Consider the following 24,662-nt stretch of genomic DNA (forward strand, 5'->3'; position numbering starts at 1 on the left):
TTACTTGAAATTATTTTTATTATGAGAATTATTAATCCGTACCTAACAAATGGTAAGGAAAATACGCGGGAGATCCAAGACGTCAAGATTTTCGGAGAGTGCAAAATGCCCACAATATCAAACGAGGCTCTACGTGAAGAGTTTGAACTATTTGAGAGTGATATAAATGAGGATTTTTTAACAAAATGTGAGTATTTCGAGCTCTAGATGCCTGCAGTTTTAAAACGTAATAGTTACAAATCGCCCACTCTTGAAACAGCAGATCGTGGTGCTTGCATACAAGCACTCCTGCACATACGTGCACACACGCAACCCCCCTTACCCTTAATCCCCCACACACAGAGTGAGAGACAAAAATAAATATATACAAAATAAAAAAAGAATCTACCCACTAGAAAATTAAGGTTTCAGAGAAATTTTATAAAGGGAAAATAAGGGACAGTTGCTCCTGGTAAGTTGACCAAAAGACTGCATAGGAACATCTACACCAAATCTACACAATATAAAGAATGGTATGCACATATCTGCTATTAATAAGACAAAGTATGTGTTAGAGAGAGATAGAGACAGAGAAAGCTGCTTTACCTTGGTAGCATTGCAAATCCATACCTTTTGTCTGATCCTGGCCAGAAATTGCAGAATTGCTCATTTGGTCCACAGGAAGGTTGTAGACTATTCCTGATTGATGTACTTGCTCTAGAGTATCAATATTCCCAAGTAGTTGAAACAAATGGCAATGTTTTTACAGCAGATAATGAATATTGAGCTGATATTGTGTAGTGCATGTTAAAAACAAACTTGTCTAGTGACATAGCAGACATCATACTGTTCATGGGTGAAGAAAAAATAAACATGATGCAGATAGGAGAATCTAGGCATTAGAGGACAAGGTCCTGAGGAGACTTCTCCTGATCTCATAGAGGGAACATAAAATCCATGAAACAGTCACCACACTGGGAGGACAACAGAAACCCCTACTTGCAACAGTCAAAAGGCATAAGCTGGTCTGGTTTGGCCTTGTGACGGCATGACACTCTGTTGAAGATTGTTCTCCAAGGTACCTTGGAACTGGGTTCATGCTCCCGTGGAAAAGGAAAAACAAAGGAAAAATATAAAAGAGTGGAGTGGTTTGCCTTTGCAGGACATGTTGTCTAAAGAAAAAGAAAAAAATTAGTATGGTAATGGTGGTGTTGGCGCAACGGTTAGCGCTGTTAGCGCCTGTCACCAATACAGTGAAGGTTGGCTGCCCTGAGTTCATTTCTCGTCTCGGGCATGCTGTTCTTTCTCTGCACGGGGCATCTGTTTACAGGGCTGGCCGCCCTCCGCCAAGGACGGTCCCAAGCCCGGCTGAAAAAGGAGGAGGGTTGGGCGTGGGGCCAGCACCCCCTCCCCGTAAAACAAATCCTTGCTACCAAAACAATCGACAACAGTTAAGACTGTAGTCGATGGCCTATGCCCCAGGAGGGGCGAAGGGCCTAAAAAAAAAAAAAATGATGGTGATGTTTAGAAGAAGAGTGATCTGGACAAGATCAAACAATGGGTGAGCGCAAGGCAAGAGGTAGTAAATATCTATTTGTTGAGTGCTGCTGTTGTCTGTACCATTATGGAGAACATCTCTGGTTTTGAGACATTTGACCTCAAGTGCTTGAAACTATGGACTGTATTTGTCTGTGATGTCTGTATTGATGTCATATTATTCTGTTGTGTCAGTGTCCTTGTTTATGATTTTTTTTAAAGGCCTTCAGCAAGATTAAGCAAGTTGTTTATGCTTAAGACACCAGTGGTTTGTTTTTACAGTGCGAGAAATGTGCCTTCAGTTTCACCAGACTGAAGCTGAAATTGCACAGGAATGGGTTGCATTCAAGTCCTCAAAACCTGGCATCCAGATGTCTTTCACAACATTGGAAAAGTTTGAAAAAGAGGTAGAGATCCATCTCTTTCAGAACTTTATTTTTATGCTAGTAGTCATTGGAAACATAGACTTGATAAAGAAACATTTTAAGCAACATTCTTTAGGGAAGAAGAATTACTGGCACATGCATATGGGCAATATTTCTCATGGTTTATTTGAAGTATAACCCAAGTGCAAAAATTTTTATTAATAACAAGTTTAGTTCATTAACATCCTAATTCTCAAAATATGAGCAAAAAAGTTTCATTTCTTTAAACATCACAGTTCTCACCAAGTTCTTTTCAAACAGGCCCATAGCTCATTCCCCATAATTTTATAAATGTCACCTCATTGATTGGACAAAGGTTCATTAGCATATTCTTGAAGCTCTCAGTGTAATTGTGACCCGCACTGCACTGTCAGAAGTACAAATTCAGGTCAATCAATCCACATGTTCTTTTCAAAAATAGAAATTATTCACAAATTTGTTTTGCACATTTGTAACAAACTATTAGCAACTTCTATTTAATAATAATATCATGCAGCATCATACATCAGGTCACATTCTCGGTGCAGACCAATGATAATACAGAAATTAAATTAAACTGGATAACAGTAACAAACAATAACATGCTATGATACAAGACACATTCGACCACTGAGCCACAGGTTCAAGAATACACAGGTAATGAAAGTGACATTAAGTGTGAAAGATCACATAGCTAATAAGATAATATGTAGAACTGAATTGTGTTAATCCATAATGATAACAAACGAGTACAACAGGTTAGGTATAATATTTTTAATAATATTTATGAGCAATATATAATATAGTCAAAACAACTGTGCTTTCAGTGAGTGTTTGAAAACTACATTTTAATTTGCTAGCAATTTTGAAGTTAATCTCTTAACTCAAGCTAGCCTTCTTCATTATTGCATAAGCAGATTTTTGTTTACATACTTTTTGTAATAAACATTGTCAAGGTATTGAAGGACTCTTGCATAGTACTAATAGACAAAATCATGTCCAGCATTTAAGGAGGTATGTCATTTTTTTAAAGATGCTTTTATTCAAGTACATGTTATGCATCTTCTGTCTGTTACACAACATGCATTTGGTTCACTATTTCAGTGGCTGCCAAGAAAAAAGCCTAGACCAGTAAAGCAGGAAGCAAAAAGTTCCACAGGAGTGGGTGCTTTTAGTAACAGGTGATCTTTTCTTTTCATTTCAAGAAGTGCTTCTCTTCCTTATTAATAATGAGAACTACAACATGACTTAGGAACACATGCCTGTATGTTACCATTTGTAAAAGCCACAGAGCTGCAACTTATGAAAACATGTTACCATAGTAAAGATCAGCTACTTAATTTCCACATGTTGAAGTATGAATCTACATACAAAAATTTTACGATGTACGTTATTTCCAGTTGGTTAGATGGCTGAATCTGGTATTCCAAAATGTCTTCTGTGTTAATGAAGCTAACAGGTGGTAGAAAAAATTTATACAACTTGTAATGTTTTGCTTTCTTTTTTTTTTTACCTGTTTCTTATCTAATTCGTTGGGGTCTTTAGACACTCAAGCAGCTACAACAGTCAACGTGCCGAACAGTAATGCTAAGATACATGTATACTATCCATGGTAATTGTTTCTATCTATAAAATGCAACTATTGACATCTACATTTATTTTTACAGTCATCTACAAACTTGTAGATTTGCACTAAAATATGTTTTCACTGAGGTGAAAAGTTTTATTGTAGCATTGTGAGGGGAAAAAAAAACTATAGAACAATATTATGCATAGTGAATATGTATGCCTCATAGGTATTTCCATTCACTGTTTACTCATTTTGATTCATTTTAGTTTATACATCCAGTTACTAAATAATTCAGTCCTTGTATCAACAGAATTGGAGATGAGGAGGTTGATTTACTAACCATGTACACTGGTACTCCAACATCAGATGGGAGCAAGGTAATGTAATTTTTTTTTTTTTTTCCTTTATCTATATAAATGTCTGTATAAGTATGGATCGTCATATTATATGTGTTCGTGAGCTAAAGAAAATTTTCTGTCGTGGAAACCCACGACAGACAATTAAAAAAAATATATACATAAAACAACCTCAGTGCTATCTATGCATTTCCAGCCCATAGCTACAGCCTTTGAGAGCCTATACATATTGTTTGCAGAGTGCTGGTAAAAGACAAATCACTCCAGAAGAAAAAAATCTTATACGGAAACGTTTAGCAGTTTCTGAGAAAAACCCAGCCATGATTTTCTCTCCAAACAGCTTTTCACCAGCTCCAAAAAGGTAAAATATTTACTGTGCATTATTATACAGCAATTCTTTTTTCCCATCATATTTATCAGTAAGACTACCATTTCGAGTTTTGTGTTTATATCCATATCAAGTAGTGGATAAAGAAGCTTTTGAATCTTCATTTCACCTGGATTATTAGATCATTTGGTTTTGTCTGAGTGGTGAAAAAGTTTGACTTTATAGTTATTTACACATTTTTACATTTTAGAATGCAGTGAGATTAAAATTATGACTTGACATTGTTTGCTATCTATGTGCTGTGTTCTGTTTTAACATATTTTTTTTTAAACAGGACCGTCACACCTTCCAGCAACAAATTTTTATCTCGCACATCAGCAGGAGAAGTGCTTGTAAACTTTGGTGCCACGAATGGTGTAGCATGGGGAGGAGCAGTGCAAGAATGCACATTAGCACCATACAGGCCCTCACAGGACAGTACCAAGCAGTACAGATACATGTTCCAGAAGCTGTCAGAAAAGGCACAAGGTTAAAAATCTGCATATCCTGTCTTGCAATGTATTTAGTACTTAATTTCTTACTGGCCTCAAACAGTTTGTGTATTTGACTTTTTTGAATTGCAGAGTATTTGGCTTAGTTGTAAGGTTTCATATGACTATATCTAGTTAACTGAGACAAAAGCGGTTCACCTGTAACTATATTTTTTGCAGTATCTTGACCTGAGAATGTGAAAAAAATTACTGAGACCCATATAGAATGGAGCAGAAAATTAAAACATACCATCTAAAATGATGTGAATATTTTTATTTACCATTTTCTCAAGATACCATTTAGTATCCAAGAATTTAAAAAAAAAAATCTTCACTTAAAAATACATCATGAAAATAAAGCTGATGAGATTTTGCAAAGGTGGGTGATTGGGTTTGCACATGCTGCCATACAAAAATTAAAGAGTAAATTTTTGTTCTGAGTGAGATTGCTTAATTAACTCCAGATTTTTATTGAAACCAAATTTTTTTCCCAGCCGAAAGGCATAAAAGCTGTTTTCCATATGCACTCATGTGTGCGTGCATGTGTACATTTGCCATGAAAGGCAGTACATGTCGAAAGAGTGTACAAGTTAAACAATTTAAGGCAAACTTAATGGGTTCATTAGTAAGCAAAGAGATGAAGTAATTCTGATAATGTTCTGTAGCATCATTTCACCTTTTTCCTTTTCAGTGCTTGATGATCAGATAGAAGAAATGACAAGCTTCCTTTGTGAAAAATATCACATTGAAGAATTTGTCAATTTTACACTTCCTGCTCAGGTAGTAATAAATAGGATGACAAAGCTAGTAATATTCTGACTGAAGGGTATTTTGGGTGGGTTGTTTTTTTTTTTTTTTTTTTTTTTTTTTTTTTTGAATTATTTTTAAGAGGGCTTATACTAGCATTGTTTTACATCTTAACTCAATCATATGATTTTATCATTTGAAATTGCTTGGTTACACACAAAATTTGTCTATTTTGATAATAGTTATTGATCATAAACTATAAATATATGAAGAACATCAGAGTTATTATTAAAATTTCAAAATTTGCAAGACTTACTTTTATGTTAGCTCTCCTTGATTTTGTTTATATTTTGTGGTTGTGCTTTGATTTGGATAAAAGTGTTGGACCTTCATGTTTCCATGTGCTTCTGCTGCATTTTTTTTCCTCTTCTGGTTTGCAACAGCACTGTATGTAGTGTAACATAGATCTGTTTGCTGGATGCTTTTAGGGGGAGAAGAGGGGTTGAATATAAGTTATGTTGAAATGTTTATTTTAGGATGTGCCTTAGAAGCAATTTTATTAATTGAGAAAAACTTTCTCAGGATGTTGTTCACATCAGTGGGCGTGTGGCATGTGACAGCATTGGAAAACTGAACAGCCAGTCTGTTGTTCTAGAAGGTTCAAGGCAGTTGTCACAGGGCAGGCAGATTGCTGTTGATCTCTCTGAACTGACAGAGTATGCACTTTTCCCTGGTCAGGTTGGTACCACGCTTTTTTTTTTTTTTTTTTTTTTTTTTTTTTTTTTTGTCTGTGCCAGATAAAGTTCTGCACAACTGACTTATAAAATGCTGCTGTGCTATTTTTATCATCACTTTTTTCGCCTTCACTCATTTTACATTTGTGTTCCATTAAAAAATAATTTTGATAGGAAGGTTAGTTTCTTTACTTTTACTTTTTCTCTCTTTAACACCATACATTTATGAACAAGGGAAAAAATATGATTAAGATGTAAATTAATAAAACTGAAAGCCATCGTGCCTGCTGCCCAATTATGAAAATCTGAAAATTTTCTTTCGTGATAGGTCATAGCTGCAGAAGGAGTGAATATCACAGGCAAAAAACTGCTTCTCAAAAAAGTTTTTCAGGTAAAATGTGTCCCTTTTGTTTCTTTTTGGTGAGATTAACAACAGCAATGTCAGAGACAGTTGTCTTAAAAATAAATGTTCCAAGAAATTTAATTTTTTTTGTTGCTTTTTATGTTATATACTAGCTCTGAACAACAGTCAACATGGCCATTGGTTACTTCCTGTTGACTAATTAATAGTATTATGCAATTAAAATACAGGCTATTCATATCTAAAATTTATTAATTATGGTTTTAAAATCTATTTTAACAGGGTGTTCCACTACCTCTTCCTCAGACCATCACAAAATCTGAACCGGGTAAGTTTTTATTTAATTTGCCTTAACAGAAGCGAGTCTGTCCAGGTTTTTGTGCTTTACTTCTGTACAAATCTGTTACAGTTACAGATTATAAAGAACCTGTTCAAACTATTATATCAACATATTTCTGTACTTTGCATCCAGAGGTATTCTTTCTCTTTCTTTTTTTTTTTTGTATTCCTGAGAGCAAGTATTTCAGAGTTCTGTGTTTTCCATGATTATGAAGAGGGCCATCCTCTCCATGTCCGCTTTGGTGCCCCAGAGTTTTTCTGCCAGTGTAGCTCCCTGAGGCTATAGCTCTATCTCTGGTCTTGTCTCGCATGGGTAGCTGTCAGTGTGACAGCAATGTGCCTGAGTTGATTGTGAATGGCTGTTTGCATGCACCTAGATCATGGGTTAGGTGCCATTTTATTGTTATTATTAATGATGATGATGTTGATGATGCCTTTGAACAGGAATTAACGTGAGAGTGCTGATTGCGGCTGGTCCTTATTCTGCAGTGGATGATCTTGAATACCAGCCCCTGGTAGAGCTTCTCGATATCATTGAGCGCGATACTCCTGATGTTTGTATTCTGGTAAGAAGTCATTTAAAACTCTTGAAATGTTCAGCCACGTAAAAATCAAATAATGATTTGGAAGAGTGAGGATAATTCATTTGTTTACTTTCTCATCTCTGGACAACTTGCGTTCTACACTTTTTACTGCTTATATACTTGTCTCCTTGCTATTTGGACATTCATTTGCACTTGTCTTTGGTAAATTGATTTGTGTGCACTGTAACTGTTCTATCTCAATATGACCGAGTTTTAATGTTCAAAACGTTAGCATACTACTGGAGATAATCCCTGTCTGTGACATTTTTAGCTTTAAATACTAGGGAGCACCTGGAATTCAGACTTTGTTAAATATTTCAGATGGGGCCATTTGTAGATAGCAAGAATACATTGATTGAGGTAAGTTGACTTGAGAGAGCATGTTTTGAAATTGATTTTAGGATTTTGATGACTGCAAATTCTTCAACCTTTTATACCTAATCTCTCATGTTTTCTGTCTCTGCTAGTCTTTGTTTTCTTTGATGTGTGCAGCTGTCATGATAAGTAATATGATTATCATTAATAATATCCTTTTGTCAAGTAAATCTTTAAAAAAAAAAAAAGTAAAAGGGATATATTCTTAAATATTGCATGTTGCTGTTTTGGCCACTTAAAGCTTTTGATTTTAAATGAATCAATTCTTGTGACTGGATCAACAGAACAGCAATACACAGAAAACTTACAAAGATCTTTTCAATGAGTGCATGGATACGATTGCTGACAGAACTAGCAGGTAAGTCTGTTAAAATAGCTGGAGACAAATGGTAGAAAAATCTTGAGCTAATTAGTATTTTTTATAAAGAGTTTAACATTAGCTTTATATTCTGGACCAATTCACATGGAGCTCACATGGCTAATGAAAGTATTCTAGATGGAGGCCTCCCACAAAATATTTTTGAGTGCAACATAGTTTAAAAGTCAGTACAACCATGTGCTCACCATATATTTCATTTGAACATGCACCACAGCAATTCAAAAATAACTTTTAGTATTCTTCATGCTGGCATAAAGTCATATAGAATTGATGCTAATCATAAAGACTGTTTTCAAGCTGACCAAGTTTAACCCACCTAACCAACTCCAAATTTCACTCTAGAAAGTAAATAGGTGAAGCTCACACTGCAGAGGTGATTTGAATTGATTGTTCCATGAGTATTGGAAGCAAGCCGAAAACAAAGTGAAGTTCATATTTTTCATTCGTGACTTCCCACCAAAAAGAAAAAAAAATCAGAGGTGCTTTAGACAGTCAAAGGCAATCTTTAATGTAAAGCATCCTGCTATCTTCCAAAAAGGCATCACATCACTGACCTCATAATTCACCATTTTCATGCTAAGGAACATCATCAAAGTCACAGCAATACCATCAATACTACCATGGATTCTAGATTGTTAACAGAAGACTAGAGTTCTTGAAATAATTTTTCATTGTGTCCAATGCCACAGGATGTGAACAAGACCTCAGGTACAAAAATCTGCCACTAGAGAGAACTGATCTTGCACTACCATTCACTAGTTGTGGTGTAGACTGTTTTGGTCCTTGAACTGTTAAGGAGATGCAGAAGTTAACGAAGAGATTTTTATAATTACGTCACACTTCGAGGTCGTTTTCTTTGTGTTGGAAGAATATAGTTTGGAATTCAAAGTCTTGGTGTGTTAGGTTTTCGTCAGACTATTGGGTTTTCATGAGTAAAAAAGAAAGGGAACTTTCCTCCTTCTTTTATATTGTTTCCATGGACCCCCATTTCAATTTAAGGTGCCTCTTTTTTCCCATTGAGTGAGCCACTCTTTTTGATATCCTAGAATAGGCTGTCTGTGAGATGCTTTCCCTTGCCATGCTATGACAATGTCTATTCTGATGGTTGCTCAGGTTGAACTGCAAGGTGATTTTGGTGCCATCATTACGGGATGTCCACCACCATCCTGTGTACCCACAAGGACCATACTCCTTGTCAAAAACAATACCACAGGTTTGTCTTCCTTTAGATAAAAGTGCAGTCCAGTGTTGAAATAGTTAACTGTTTGTCATCCATATAGTGATGATAAGCTTTTGTGGGCTCACATTTCATCTATCTAACACTTTAGTGATTATTATTCATTTCTAGTCCATGAGGGATCATTTTATGTCGTTCTTGTGACCTTGGAAAAGTCAAAACCAACATGTTCACTCTTTCAGAATTTTTACCTTGCTACAGATCCTTGCACAATGGTCATCAACAACATAGTCTTTGGTTTGACCTCCACAGATGTTCTCTTCCACATTGGTGCAGAAGAAGTGGCATTGTAAGTTAAGGGATCATTCTGTATTGGAAAATTCTGTATTCTTAGCATAATGCAATCAGTGATATACAAGAGCCATAAAGTCACATAAAGTTGGAAAGGTAACTTAAAAAGGAAAAATTAAAATTCATATTAAGTTCCTGTGTTTGCAAATGCATCTCATATCTAAGTTTTAATTACAGAATTAAGACTGGTAACACAGACAGGCTGGAAAGACTAGTACGCCACATGCTGCAGCAGCACAGGTCAGTTATCTTCGTATGTGTGTTGTTTTTATTTACCAGCATTACTTCCAGGAATGGTTCATTGGCTCAAGAGGACACCTGTAGCCAGATATACACTTAGAAGTTCATCTTTTAATACCAGTTTAATGTTGCTATGCACAGTTTTCTGTTATTTTTATTCATTTAATCTCAAATGCATATTAGCACTTAAAATAAGACCACATCGCAAAAATACAAAATATAGCTTTATTAATGCTAATAGATACTTCTGGTCTGTTAGCTGTTACATATGGTGTATGCAAATAATGTCTTATGTTGTCACATGGAAGGATTTTTTTTTTGTGAGAGTAGGGAAGCATGAGCCAAGGAAGATTAAAATATCTTGCATGCACATACATTTCTGTGGAAGGATTCATGTGCAAGTTCTTGTAGCCATCTGTTGCTGTCAAGAGATCTGTTTCTTATCCCCGACTTCTGCTTATTTGCCACAGCTACTACCCTTTGTATCCCCCAGCAGAGGATGTTAATGCAGACTATGAACATTTTGAGAGTGTTACCATGCCTGTCACACCCCATGTCCTTATCACTCCATCTGATCTTCGCTATTTTATCAAGGTAAGTCTTTGATGATTGTATTGTGTCTGGATATCTATGGTAGTATTTTGCTAGATTTGCAATGGTAAGTTGGCCATGTCAACACATGATGCATTGTACCGGAGATGTCTCAGTCCTTAGTTGGGGTAATTCTTTTTTCCTTAATTTCTTCTGAAAATCCGTTAAGATGCTAGAAATAAAAGATGATCTGCCCTAACATCAAAAATGAGTGTCAAAAATTGTCAGCATATGGATGAACATTTCTGTATCCTTTAATTCAATACTTTGCTAATTAAAATCATTTAATTTTCTGAGATTTTGGTGCAGTCTTTATTTTGATAGCTAATCAATATTTAACTCTTGGTTCAAACAAAAAAACAAAATTGAACGGCTAAAAACATTGAGATAGCATACTCATGATAGACTTTCAGTGGCTTGTGATTGTGAGGTATAATATTTTTTGCACGTGTTTATTTTAAACACACACACAAAGTCAATAGTAAAACAATATTATAACAATAAAAGCAAAAAACTAACAGTTTATCACAAAAGGTCAGTCTGTGGTAGAAAGGGGGTGTGGAAGAAAGGTATGGTGTCTGTATGTGCATATGTATAGGATAGGCCTGATTCCTTACTTCTAGAATTTGGCTATTTTAAGTGATTGTTTTTGAGACCAGCATCCATTATTATTATGTTTGTATGTTTTTCTTTTTAGTAAAGCGCTTTGAGCCTACCTGTAATGGTGGGGAAAAATTCTATATAAATAAACATATTATTTTGTTTTGTCTCTTCCATAATTAATCCATATTCCAAGTGCAGTGTCATTTTGGCAATAAACAAACTATTGTTGTTCTTATTCTTATACTTTCTGTAGGAGAGTCACGAGTGCTGCTGTATTAATCCAGGCCGACTTGCAAAAGGTCAAGTTGGTGGAACTTATGCTCGTCTTGTCCTGCAACCTCCAACCAGCACAGGAAATACATCTGTGGTATCAACCATAGCAGGGCAGATCCTTCGCATCTGATTAACTAATTTGCACAGTCTGTCACATCCTTGAGAATGTCCTAGAGGACCAATGCTGGAAAATGTAGGAGGAAAAAAACTATGTACATATTCTTTGTATGTACTTGTATATGCTTATGTATTCTTGGATGGAAGTGTCTGTACATAAGTGTTTTAGGTTGCATGGAGAGAATATAATTTTTTTTTTTTAGGATTATTTTACTGTTAAACTATCACAACACAGTTATGGTCATAAGGCTCTATGTAAAAGAATTAAAATGTCAACATTCCTGAGGTTTTTTCTCATATAGTGTGACTGGTTGAATGTGTGATCTGGTGGCTTACCAACAAAGGGCTATAAACTGAGTACCAACCATACCTTCAGCCCTGCTTACCACTCAGCACAAATTAAGTACTTGGTTTTTTTATTGGCTGTTATTGAAGACCATTTACCTATTTAATGTCCAGGAGTAAGAAGTCAACATTTACAGTAACAATGTACTAAACTGTCAAAAAATCATCTTAGTTCAATAACTGTTATCTGCATCTATAAAACATTAACCATTTTCTTGCAACTTCATATTCAAACATGAGTGAACGATCTCATGGTTTTTGTGTAAATCAGTGTTTTATGTCCTTTCAACCAGGTTAACAGTGATGGATGGATTGTATTTGTCCTATTTTCTGCTGAGCACTGCATCCATTCTCACTGAAAGTTGTAAGGCATTAATTTACAAGTGTGAACATTTTGTTCACCCTCGATCACTATGAGTAAAAGAATGTTCTTACATTGGAGCATGATGGACTGGTTTCCATTTATTGCATGATGGAGATTCTTGGCACTTTGAGTATGTTCAACGACATACAACTATTATATCTAACCTACCTAGTCTACTTAAACCTAACTCTTTGGGGTGGGGAAATAAGAGGGAGGTTGAGTGACGTGAGCTGCTTTCCAGAGGGACCAAAGCACCTTGCGGTCATTTGGTACTTCTATCGTACTCAGGACAGAACTAAAGCTGTACTTAGAAGGGTGGTTTGAATGACGCACGAGCTGCTTTCCATCTGGTAAATTTTGGTAAACTGGTGCAAGCACTGACTTGCCTGCTATTTATACTGGGCAGTTTAGTTGTACGTCACCCACTGTTGTCCCTCATGGGGTGGATTAGTATGTGGGGTGGAGGGAACAACCTAGCAAACACGCAAGATTCGGCCAAGATTGGGAAAATCTTGTTTCATCGGTTTGCCCATTGCCAATCATCCCCCAAGCAAGTGCCAACGTTCACAGTGCGTGCGCAACGCTAAGCACAGTCAAGCGCTCCCGCTACAATATATACTATTGGCCAGGGGTGGGCAATTAATTTTCCCAAGGGGCCGCATGAGAAACTGGGATGTTTTTAGAGGGCCGGACTAATATAGTTAACTCAGTTTTACCCAATACTGTATACATATAGTATATATACTGGCGGGCGGGCCGGTCAGAGACAGGAGGCCGGCGGCCCGCGGGCCGGCGTTTGCCCAGGTCTGCTATTGGCTATCTCGCCTGCTCTTTTTTTTCTGCGGATTTATGATACTCTCTCAATCCTTTCTGTTTGTTCCCTAATCACTCTTTCCGTATTCTGTCTTTGCACGGTTTTTGTTTCTCCTTTCGTATGCTGTCCATGTCTAATTCTTGTCTCAAGCACTGATCGAGAGCATCGTGACGGTGCTCATCCCCTTATATATATGATGCTTTACGCCTTTACCTATACGGTGTTGTACCTATAAATTGATGGTGAAATGCCCTGTGGTAAGGAAACAAAGTGTTTGGCGCGAGGTCACGGCATCGCATTGCAACTTCTAAGACAAGACCAAATTTCCTTGAGTTCTCAACAGTGCCCTGACAATTGCTCTTCCTGACTACGGTGTTCTCTTTAAATTGAAAGTGATCAGAATGAGTCAGTACATTTTCGAGTTTACGCACGTCACTTACACTGTCTACACGAACAATTAATAAGTGCGCATTTGCATTAAAATTGCGACTATTTCAGAAATACATTTTAACCTTTTATAATTATCATTATTTATTTTTTTTTTAAAAGTTCATCAGGGGGGATCACTCAGAGTTTCGACGACTACCCGTAGAGTTACGTAAACCTTGGCGGGACTTCGAATCCGAAGTAGCTCCCTGAAAGTGATGAAAACTGTCGTTTTTAATTAAATTGTCACACACAAAGTAAGCTGAAATGACCATCTTGTAAATCTTTTATTACCTGTTCTGTAGTTTGTGCTAGTTTGCCTTTTGATCTTTTGCTAAATCGTGAAAGTGCTAGTAACGGCTTGTCAGGCGTTGACATCGTCATCAGACAGCACGAACTTGTATTACACATCCATGGACTCAGTGAATGTAATGTCATGTACAATAGTACGTCGGTAACTTATGAGTTGCTGTGTGTACTTTTAGTATGCATATTATTGTTTTCTCCTTACAGAGAAAGGCAACTTGAAGATGGCAATGCAGCAAGCCAGACAAGTAGAACAAGAGTCAACCCTTGAGGATGAAACATTCGGTCCCATGCCTCTTGCAAAGTTGGAGGTCAGAGTGTTGAACCACAAACTTGTATCACTATACATATCCGTGGTTGAGCAGTTAGTTGATAACAATTGAATCTTTGCTCATAACAATTTTTCACTCACATGTATATTGCAGTAGTGAAAATATGAACTATCAAACTATAATATTTGTTTCAACAGGGTAATGGCATCAGCAGCTCTGACATAAAGAAGCTGGAAGAGGCAGGGTTCTTCACCGTTGAATCCGTAGCATTTGCTCCCAAAAAAACTCTGCTAGCAATCAAGGGAATCAGTGAAACCAAAGCAGATAAGATTGTTGTATGTTGCTTTGTAATTAAAAATTTAAGCATCAGTCTTCAGATTGATGTTGCTTTATTCATTAATATAGTAATTACTGAACACTTTATTTAAAACTGATGATGAATAATGTAAACTAAAAACAATTGATTCATCTTTCTCATCCTTTTGGTAGTTTTTCCCTTTTTAAAAAACCCACCCTTGACATAGGCCATTTATTCTGACTGCTGTTGCATTAAGATGGAGTGAACAAAGTTCACATGATGACAGCAGTTACAAGATGGGTCCAGAGTGTTAATACACACACACTATCCACCCACCCACCCAAGCATACAGCAACAGCAGCCACCATCATATATAGCCTATAGTTTGTGACCTTCCTATGGACAAAAAAGACTGCTGCAAAATTTTGCTAGAATTAGGCAACCTGTGGATTTGCATAGCACAATATAATCTGAGAAAAAAACCTATTCCAGATTTTTGGATTTAAAAAGTTATTACAGAAGAGGTTTAGAAGGAAAATGAACTTAAAAATGAGTATATGTATTTTGAAAGAATTCCGGTTCTTTTGCAAAAGCAAGAGGCTGCAAAACTGGTACCCATGGGATTCACAACAGCAACAGAGTTTCACCAGAAACGTTCCGAGATCATTCAGTTGACTACTGGCTCCAAAGAGCTAGATAAATTATTGCAAGGTATGCACTTAAATGTAAAATAATGAAATTTACTAAATGACTAATGCACTGTCATTAGTTTGTTTTTCATTTTCTAACCTCCATTGATCCTCTTGCTGTGTGTAAGCTTAACATTGCCTTCCTTTTTTTTTTAAAAAAACACATTTTTAGCCTTGTTTTTCACTTTTCACAACCATTTCCTTTGTTGTTTTCAGGGGGATTCGAAACAGGCTCCATTACAGAAATTTTTGGAGAGTTCCGCACAGGGAAGACACAGCTGTGTCATACAATTGCTGTTACATGCCAGGTTTATATTTAGCCAGTTATAGTTCTTTATGCATAATCTTAAATTCCAGTCTGATTGTTGGTAAAAATAGAAAATAATGTCACAATTGATATAGGAAAGTGTTTGCAGACTGTTTGAGCAACAAGTGGTCTTTTTGCACGTTACTTAAAAATGGCATGTTTACTGTGAAGAATAATTTGACATGCTGTGACCAAAAATGTTAGTAAATAGATTTCATAAAATAACCACAGTAATTTTTTTTTATATTGTTTGCCAGCTTCCTATTGATATGGGTGGGGGAGAAGGAAAAGCTATGTACATTGACACAGAAGGAACATTTCGTCCAGAGAGATTATTGGCGGTGGCAGAAAGGTTCGGAATTTTACATATTGCTGCTGTTACTGTAGATAGTAACATTTTTTAAATTTCATTTTTTACATCAATAACATTTTTCTCATCTTTTTCAGCAGACTAGATGAAAATGACAACAGAATTTGTAAAACAAATTTTGTCAAATGTATGCAGCTGGAAAAAAAACTGAAAGACTACTTAATTTGCAGATATGGATTATCAGGCAGTGATGTTTTGGATAATGTTGCTTATGCCCGGGCTTATAACAGTGACCATCAGTCTCAACTACTCATCCAAGCAGCTGCTATGATGTCAGAGTCCAGGTCAGTAGCAATATGCCCATTTCTTGTTCATATGCTGTAAGCATTCATGTGCACATGTGTACAGCATGTTGGTATTTGTGGGAGTTTGCATGAGAGAGCAAAATTTTTCTAAAAAAAAAATGTTTTTTTTTTTTTTTTTACCTTGATCGTATCTCAAGAATGTGCAGTTATATGAAAATAAACCTTAGAAGAGTTCAACTGCCTTGTGATATAGCATTGTTTGAATTAATTAGTACTTTTGTCCCAGGCAAGATTCCTGATGTGGGCAAGAACAGACCTTGTGAAAAGTGCATGTACATGAATTTAAAAAAAAAAAAACTTTGCTTGTGAATGATAATAAAACTTTGTGCAGGTATGCTGTGTTGATCGTCGATAGTGCTACGGCTCTGTACAGGACCGACTACTCTGGACGAGGAGAACTATCAGCTCGTCAGATGCATTTAGCAAGATTTCTGCGCATGTTGTTACGCCTGGCTGATGAAGTAAGTGTTATTGGATGCTGCATTACATTCTTTTTTCTTTTTCATGTGGGGAAAAAAGATATTTATAGGACTGATTTTTTATATCTGTGTGATATTTGTTATATCTCACATGTTCTCTTATAATAATATTCCTTTGCATTTTCATTTGATAGAAATATTTTGATCATTAGTCTAAAACTGGCATAAAGACTTTTTTCAAAGACTGATTTCCTTGAACATTGAATGATCTTAAGTCATGGTTTGAAATTGTTTAAATATCCAGTTCCTTGTCACAGTTACAAATTTGATTTATAAATAAGTTGGAGTAGCTGCGTTTCTAGGTAGTAATTAAGGCAGCAAAAGATATTTTTTTTAAGCAAAAGTTTTCTTGTACTGTTGAGATTTTTTTTTTTTTTTTTTTTGTTTGTTTGTTTTTTTTTTTGAAAAAAAAGTTCAAGCTGTTGACAAAAATAAAAAGTAACAAACCATCTAGTGCTTATTTACCCTTGTTTTCCTGTTTGATACCACCACCTTATACAGTTTCATTGAAATGTCAAACCTCATATTAATATAAAGAAGTGGTCAGAAATAGTTCTGAATAATTTGCTTCTAATCTTCATGTAATTTCTTAATATTTGAATTACAACTTGACAGTATGGAGTGGCCGTGGTAATAACTAACCAGGTTGTTGCACAAGTTGATGGCGCAGCAATGTTTTCTGCAGACCCTAAGAAGCCAATTGGGGGCAATATAATAGCACATGCATCAACAACAAGGTGAGGAAAAGTATGTGCGCATGAAGTTGGCGGTGCCCGCATGTGTTTGTGATGTTAATGACCTCCAGCTTGGTAATACTTTAAATAATACATTAAAGAGTGGAAGAAAGCTGTTGGATGTGTATGAACAAATGCAAAATTAGTGCCTTATTATGGAAGCCATAGGTACAGAGATGAAAGACTTGGCTTTAATAGGACAGCTGTAAGATTTAAAGTTTTGAAGAGATCATGATTTTGCAGAATCTAGCAAATGTACTTTGTGAATGTGCACTGTTTTCAGGTTGTATCTGAGAAAGGGACGAGGTGAGACAAGAATCTGTAAGATATATGACTCACCCTGTCTGCCGGAAGCAGAAGCTATGTTTGCAATAAATGCTGATGGAATTGGGGATGCAAAAGACTGAACAGAAGATGGAAATGTTGGTTTTCAATGTCTGAAGTCTTAGTTTTCAGAAAAAATTGTGCTCATGGAATTTAGTTTTGTTTACAATTTTGTTTGCTTACAAAAATTGTTTATGACCTCACTAGCATGTACAAAAGAAAGTGCTTCTTAACTCTTGTTTCTAACAAACTGTATATAAAAACAAAGTAAAAACCAGAAGATTCTGTTTCACAGTTTTGGGAGGTATGATTGACATTCTTAGATTTTCTTCACAACCTTGCTTCCTTAGTTAAGTTGACTTTAATACCTGCAGGAGTCATTCTTTCAAGGTTGAGGTGTACATGGGTCAGGAGCTAATTCACACATGTAATTCACACATCCAACGAAGAAAAACTAACAGTAAGCTTATTTATTATCAGCATCATAATAATGTCATTTTCTTCTTCTTCATCATCATCATCATTGTTGTTGTTCTTGGTGTTGCACTTGTCAGACTGAACATTCATCAATCACTCTCATCTTCATTATCATTGCTGACATTAAAGTGAAACTTTTTTCTCTATCCTACTCAAAGCATAGCTTTCACATGAACTGCATTTAACTGTAACATCCCCACAAATCTTAATATAATTTTCAAATTTTTTTCATTGCTTGTCTTTTCAACAATGTGAATATGTAAAATAAATGTTGTTACTGTTTATCATTTTTGCAGTTATTTTCTGGAAAAAAGACTGTCCAATATGCACACATGTGAGCGCACACACACATTTATACAAATTCACACCATAATAGTGATTTTCTACTATTTTGTTTACTGTTTGTTTTCACTTGAACATTTAATATGAATTTGAATAATGTTGAATAGTTAGTTGAAGTGTTATACTGATAAGCCCATAGGATGCTGTGAATGAGACTTTGTAGTTAAGGCCTGAAAGTGGGCATCTCAGATAACTCCTTTTCTTTTTTGTAATTGTTCTTGGTTGTGTACACTCCCAGGGAGTGTTAATTCATGTTAATTATTTTTCAACCTATATAATGGTTAGATTTTTTTTTATTTCTAGACTATTTACTTATGTTTAGATATCTGTAAGGCGGAGGGGATACATAACTGGCACAATATCACAATGAAACCATAAACATTTGAGGTAAGGCAACATCAAAACCCACTGAATATTCCAGCAATGTGTCCCTCATAGGCGTCGAGAAACAAAAACTCTCCTTGGCTGCTTCTCCGCAGCAGTTTGGGTCTCTGTGTTAATGTACGGGTACCATGCTCTTGGACTGGCGGTAACTGTATGTAGCAACTAACAACGTATTGTCATGCTCAAGTCAGCTGTCCATGCTACAGAACTGAAACATGAGATGCGGATGATTAACTTTATTGAACGCACGACGATAGCTTTAACGGGAACTCGTGTAAGCAAATAGGAAATTTTGCATGCAGCTAATTGAAGAAGAAATGTTTTAAAATCGATAAATGTGCATATAATGTTATTATACTTTTAATGCTGGAAAAAAAATCATTATCAGCAGTTAGTTTTAAGTATAAAATAAAATTGCAATGCTTGAATTAACCATCTAACGGAAAAATTACCGGAGTTTATCTTAAACAAAAATTTGAAATGTTTAAATTTTATTAACAATACACATGGGAAAAATTAATTCAAATGCACTCACTTAGAAACAGACAAGAATAATACAAAGCAGGCTGCAATATGTGATTGTTGCCCATTAAATTTTGATGTGGAGATTTACTTTCCACCAACCGCGTGCGCAACAAACAAGTCAGTGTACAATTCGTGTATCGAATCAGTAGGTAACTATCGCTAAGAAGCGATCGAATCGCATTGAAACCATAACATGAGAGCAGCGCGAAGAAACAACTTCGTTGGTTTCCAACAATTTATCCCTTCTTCTTCCATGTCAAAGCTGACAGGGTTGTTGACCATAACACGTCGCTGGATCGCCATTGGCTGTCGGCAGTGATAGAGGAGATTAAGTGGAAACTGAGCGTTTCATCTGACTGATTCGCGCTGACCACGCAGGTAACAAGCCATGCCAGCCCTGGGTGGTCCCAGGCCTGCAACGCAATTCATTGACCGCCGTCAGTCTCAGGGGGGGGCAGCCACGGGTCAGCAATGCACCAGTAGTCTGCAAGGCACCAAGATGTGCAAATGTGCTACGAGGAGAAAAACCACAGTTGCAGCTAAAGGCGGGGTTTGGCAAACACTGTTCATAAACACTTTCTGAAACAGCCTCGATCGTTTTCTCTGTGACATACACCGCAAACCGCTTGGGAAACTGTTTTTTCCCGGGTTTGAGATTTTTACTGTGGTAAAGCAGAAGCAATTATAATTTATCCCACCACCACCACCACACACGTGCTAGCAGGTACCCGTGGATGACTTTCCTTTACGACGACGTCACCTCTCACTTCCGATCGCTAGCCATGGCACGTGAGGAAGGCGCGAGAGGCGGCGAGCACGTGGAAGTGCGTGAGCACCCGCACGTGCACATGGCATGACGCGATGCAGGAAAAAAGGTCGCTGTACTCATTAGTCATGGAAATGATGCAGGCGACGGTCTTGCCATTCGATGCGTCAGCGGCCAGACTTCCAGGTGCGAAGTGACCACTCATTGCTCATTGCTCGTCCCACGAGTGATCACCACCCTACCATCGCTCTTCCCAACATCGCTCCATTCTCTGATAAACCAACCCCAGGAGGTTGCATCATGCATGATTGGCGATGATGGAGAGAGCTGATGTTGTAATTGTGGAAACATGGTTTTGTCATCATGAAGCGCTTCACGTCTTTCACCTTTCACCTATGCCCTCGCCCTCCCGTACATGCACCCACGCGCATGTCCTGTGTGAGAGATTGAAGAAGTTTATCTGTGCGTTTAACTGTCTTTTCAACCGAACAGACGTTTGACCCAGTAAGAAATAGGTTTTCTGTAATTGTCATGTAAAAACTTGGTCAAACTTTTTGTCCGGTGAAGAATGGTCTTCAGTGAAATAATATACGTGAGCGTATATGATTGTATTTGTGGGTGTGCGCATGCTGTGACGCGTAGGTGTGTAATTGAACCTGCAGCTGTCCGTTGCCATTATGTCATTAAATCACTCCCTGTCATTAAATCACTTTATTCCATAAAGGACACGAAAAAGTGATCAGAGCTCAACTAACCCATTTCCCGCAAGCCAACCATCACGACCGATTCACTCGTATGGTATGTTGAACTTTGCACGTGCACGCAAATGAGGGGTATGGTAGCCATGCTGCCGTTGGCAATGATGGTATTATATCCTTGGATTAGCAAACTGGCGCTGCCAAGAAAGACCATAACATACACAGAATTTTTCTCCCATTACCGTGAGTCTCTATAAAACAGAGAGTAGACTGTTTTGTCAGTGCCATCGTTTCTACCTGTCCTCCTAATGTGTTTCAGATTTTTGGTTCTGAAGTGGACAGCACATTAGTGACACAACCCCTAACGTGATTGCCACAAAACAAAGGACACGATAAAATATTTAAACTGTCAAGAGAAATGATTGTTAGTGCGAACCTCAACGCTACAGCACAGAAAGTTTTAAACGTTCTGTATATGCTTACAGTATTATCTCAAATTTTATCAGCGATGACTAGAAACAAAATAGTGGGTGTTGATGCTTACACTACCTACTGGCAAAACCATGAAGTTGCCACAAGACACGAGCGTCCACATTTTCCCCTGCATATTAAAACATAGTCTACAGCCTTGGCTCATTTATTCTTTTCATTTCTTCAAGTAGCTATGTGGTCACGGGGATGAAGTGTGAGTGGTGTCCTTAATGAACTGTATAGTTTTGTTAAGTTCATTCGTTGTACCTCAGATCTGCTGCATCAGGCCTGGCTGCGGAAGCTGGTACCTTGCAGCCATTGTACAGACCGCATTGTGTAGTCTGTATGGGCATCTGCGTGCGTGGATGGGCAAACGCAGATGTTGAACATTGGGCCGTTTGTTTACTTGAGTGATAGAAGTAGCTTTTAAAAGTTTGTTAATGCGCATTACTCATGTTCCTTACGGACCTCAAAAGAAAAAAGATTTTAGCCGATACCAAAACACTGCTTGGAGAAGGGAAGAGTTTTACCTACAAGTGTTATCGACCTACAACAGGACTCTATACAGGCATTTTATTCACAAAGTGTGTATATATATAGAAGGGTATATAAACAATAACATCATCTTATCAGATCACGGATTTTTTTTTTTTTTTTTTTTTTGTGTCCTGTGGTGACAGCTGGTGGCTAAAATGCTTTGGCTGACTGTAGATATAAACAGCAGTGAGCACCATCAACAGGTTTGTACAAACAGATGACGGGCATCAAGAGAAGGAAGCATATTATCGAATTTTATGTTGTGAGACAAAACACATCACGCACTACATATATGTACTGAGATGGATAGGACTGCTCCCGAGAGGTAACAAACCCCGCTGTAGAGTGTGAACACGAGTTTGCCTAGCACTTACCAAAATACAGAGGAAAGTTGGAGAAGCTTTTTGCAATAATAGCTTTCGCAGAAAATAATTTGTATTGAAAGAGAGTACGGGTCGACCTGAAGGTTTCAGTTCAGAATCATTATTGTAACTCAAATAGCATTGCCAGTCTGATGCAATGGCCAAATTCCGCTTGATTGTAATCGCTGGCCCCATCAGACTTGCAGGAAAGTGGTTTTTTAATTTCATCGTCTTGTTGGAATCGTTTCTATTTCACGAGTACCTAGACAGTGGAAGAAACACCAACATCCGCGCAAATCATAAAAAAAGAGCAGTCACTGGAGACCTTTGAGAGTTTTTTTTATAACAGTCGAAACGAATGTTTCAAGAGCTTAATTAGAAGTCAGAAAAAAATAATTACAGCAAAGAATAGTCTCAGATAATGAACATGCGCCTTTCATCCAAACAAGGAAGTCCCACGAGATTTTTTAACGAAATAAACTATGCAATAAGAAGACAGATGAAAAGAAAGTGAGTTGGGTGGAATCAGAACCCTTGACATTCTAAACCTTCGCCGTCGGACCTTGTAGCCTGTGGGCCTACTATCTGGCAGTCTCCGTCAAGGGTATCACAACCTTTGGCCCCAAGTCTCCTGGACGGTTATCGGATATCGAGACGCGGCAGAAAGTAAAACTGATCAATACTGTCTGGCCTGGTCGCCGCAGCGACACCAAGCGGAGATCATGCTCGTCAGGAGGCTTTCCCTACATTAGCTGATCAGCAGCAGCTGCAGCAGCCCGCTAGGAGGCGCGACTGAGAGTGCCGCTACTTGAGTTACGTGCTCGCAGCTAGTCACGTGACCTTGTTTAGTCACGGCACAGGCAGAGCATGTCGCCCCGTGTGAACTGAAAAGGAGTGGTTTCAGTGTGTAGAAATAATCAGGGAGAAAGATGACTGGTGGGAAAATTATGACTGAGTCGAATATTTAATTAGAGTCAGCATCCTGATGTAGACGTAAACCATTAGACGTGTCACTATTTTATAAAAGTTTCTTTCCCCGAGGCGAGAAAATTAACTACTGTCAATACAGTTTAAATGAACTAGAAATCTCCATTGAGCCCCTATCTTTCAAACCAGACTCTTCTCCCTCCCTCTCTATCCCATAATTATTCCTGATCCCTCCTCATTTCACCGGTACTCTCTCTCTTTCGCTCTCACTCACGCACACGAGCACACACACACCGCGCTCTCGTGTACACACGACCATTCTTTCCCAAATAGTTCCCCTCTTTCCCTCCTCAACTGTCACCGACAAAGTGGTAATTCTTTTAATCACTTGTTTTGCAGTTTCGTTCAATCTCTGTTAACTCGACCATGACATATTTCTCCAGTTCCTGTCTGAGACTTTCAGTCTTTCATACCGTTTTGAACTGCTTCCGGTCCTATGAGTGATCTCATCCCGTCCATGGTGGTGTACGCCTGTGACTTGGACCAGTCAAGCACAACGCGTGGTCATGGGCTCACCCCTCTCCCCCTTGATAGAAGAATGTGTTGCCTCAGGGCTCATTTGTTCATCCATCCACCTGGTCACGCTATTCGCTAGCGAAGTCCACAGTATAGGATGTATATTGATGATAACTCTGTCATGATGATCTATCTGTCTGTGCTTGTGTCGCCCCAACGGTCTTGCAAATCAGTTCGCTCGCCGGTTTTCTCATTGTCCCACGTATCCGATTGGAGAGGTTCGTTATTTTTTCGCTGGCCCCAGTATTTGGAGTGCCCTCCTGTCTCCCAGTGTAGCATGTTCGTTATTTCCGGTCTGGACTTGAACTCTATCTCCTTCGGAAATACCTATGGGTGTCCCCTGATTGTGACTGTCTCCAAAACAATGGAACTCTCTCCCCCTTCCACATCCGACTACCATCTACCACCGAATTCTTGAAATGTGCATGAAGAACACCTATTTCATGAACATTATTCCTAGCAGCAATCTACATACTGTGGATTCACCTAACCATTTCTTTTACTTCTTCCGTCTATTGACCAGCCCACCTGCTCGTCTTCCTTTTCTGATACACGAAACTCTCAATCCTTTTTTTTTTTCTCTGAATCCTCTTTGCGTCTCCTTTCTTTGTCTTTTATTACATGTCAGCACGGTTGTTTATCCTTCCGTCCTTAAAAGCTAGCCCGAGTGCACCATTTTATGATCGGGTGAAGTTCATTTTAAAATAATAATTACCAAAACATGAATGCATCGTTATGCTTAATTTTCAAGATATAAGCCTTCAAACATTGGCATTCTCACCTGCCACTGCTTCTAAGTAGTATTTGTAACAGCACGTGTGGTTCAGTTCAGGAAATTTATGTATGTCTTCAAGTCGCATGGCCGTCACTCAGGTCGTCGTGTTCAAGAAGCGATTGTTTGCCCAGAAAATGAAACGGCTGATTTTGGAATACAGCCTTACCCATTTCAACTTTATTTACAAGTCGAAGATGATTAAATCTACACTTCGA

General features: G+C 37.7%; 2 protein-coding genes across 3 annotated transcripts; both read left to right on the plus strand.

Moving 5' to 3' along the window:
* Window positions 1-11: 11 nt before the first annotated feature.
* On the plus strand, window positions 12-12,255 carry LOC112569888 (DNA polymerase alpha subunit B-like). The gene is made up of 18 exons (XM_025247942.1): window positions 12-187; window positions 1,798-1,922; window positions 3,024-3,100; window positions 3,800-3,866; window positions 4,085-4,206; window positions 4,508-4,701; window positions 5,395-5,483; window positions 6,033-6,188; window positions 6,513-6,575; window positions 6,828-6,873; window positions 7,329-7,450; window positions 7,790-7,828; window positions 8,128-8,201; window positions 9,336-9,435; window positions 9,642-9,748; window positions 9,928-9,990; window positions 10,461-10,584; window positions 11,438-12,255. Exons 1-18 carry the CDS (start codon window positions 22-24, stop codon window positions 11,585-11,587), a joined length of 1,884 nt encoding a protein of 627 aa, XP_025103727.1. The 5' UTR covers window positions 12-21; the 3' UTR covers window positions 11,588-12,255.
* Window positions 12,256-13,045: 790 nt separating this feature from the next.
* LOC112571188 (DNA repair protein RAD51 homolog 1) lies at window positions 13,046-18,329 on the plus strand. Of its 2 annotated transcripts, none has more exons than XM_025250020.1 (10): window positions 13,046-13,087; window positions 14,037-14,140; window positions 14,299-14,436; window positions 14,993-15,110; window positions 15,305-15,396; window positions 15,653-15,747; window positions 15,936-16,049; window positions 16,402-16,531; window positions 17,165-17,286; window positions 17,567-18,329. In XM_025250020.1, exons 2-10 carry the CDS (start codon window positions 14,054-14,056, stop codon window positions 17,688-17,690), a joined length of 1,020 nt encoding a protein of 339 aa, XP_025105805.1. In that variant the 5' UTR covers window positions 13,046-13,087; window positions 14,037-14,053; the 3' UTR covers window positions 17,691-18,329. The 2 variants fall into 2 exon arrangements, with proteins under 2 accessions (XP_025105805.1, XP_025105804.1); XM_025250019.1 differs by lacking the exon at window positions 13,046-13,087 and adding an exon at window positions 13,677-13,780 and having other exon boundaries at window positions 17,567-18,327.
* The last annotated feature ends 6,333 nt before the right edge of the window (window positions 18,330-24,662 follow it).

The sequence above is a fragment of the Pomacea canaliculata genome, linkage group LG8, assembly GCF_003073045.1.
Source record: "Pomacea canaliculata isolate SZHN2017 linkage group LG8, ASM307304v1, whole genome shotgun sequence".
In the NCBI taxonomy this organism is placed as follows: Eukaryota; Metazoa; Mollusca; class Gastropoda; order Architaenioglossa; family Ampullariidae; genus Pomacea; species Pomacea canaliculata.

Bases quoted from the DNA above. Each gene is read 5' to 3' on its own strand.
- LOC112569888 (XM_025247942.1), top strand. From the start codon at position 22: ATGAGAATTATTAATCCGTACCTAACAAATGGTAAGGAAAATACGCGG. The intron at 3,101-3,799 runs GTGATCTTTTCT...TTGTATCAACAG, and splicing joins GTGGGTGCTTTTAGTAACAG to AATTGGAGATGAGGAGGTTG. The intron at 4,702-5,394 runs GTTAAAAATCTG...TTTCCTTTTCAG, and splicing joins GCTGTCAGAAAAGGCACAAG to TGCTTGATGATCAGATAGAA.
- LOC112571188 (XM_025250020.1), top strand. From the start codon at position 14,054: ATGGCAATGCAGCAAGCCAGACAAGTAGAACAAGAGTCAACCCTTGAG. The intron at 15,397-15,652 runs GTTTATATTTAG...ATTGTTTGCCAG, and splicing joins CAATTGCTGTTACATGCCAG to CTTCCTATTGATATGGGTGG. The intron at 16,050-16,401 runs GTCAGTAGCAAT...AACTTTGTGCAG, and splicing joins GCTATGATGTCAGAGTCCAG to GTATGCTGTGTTGATCGTCG.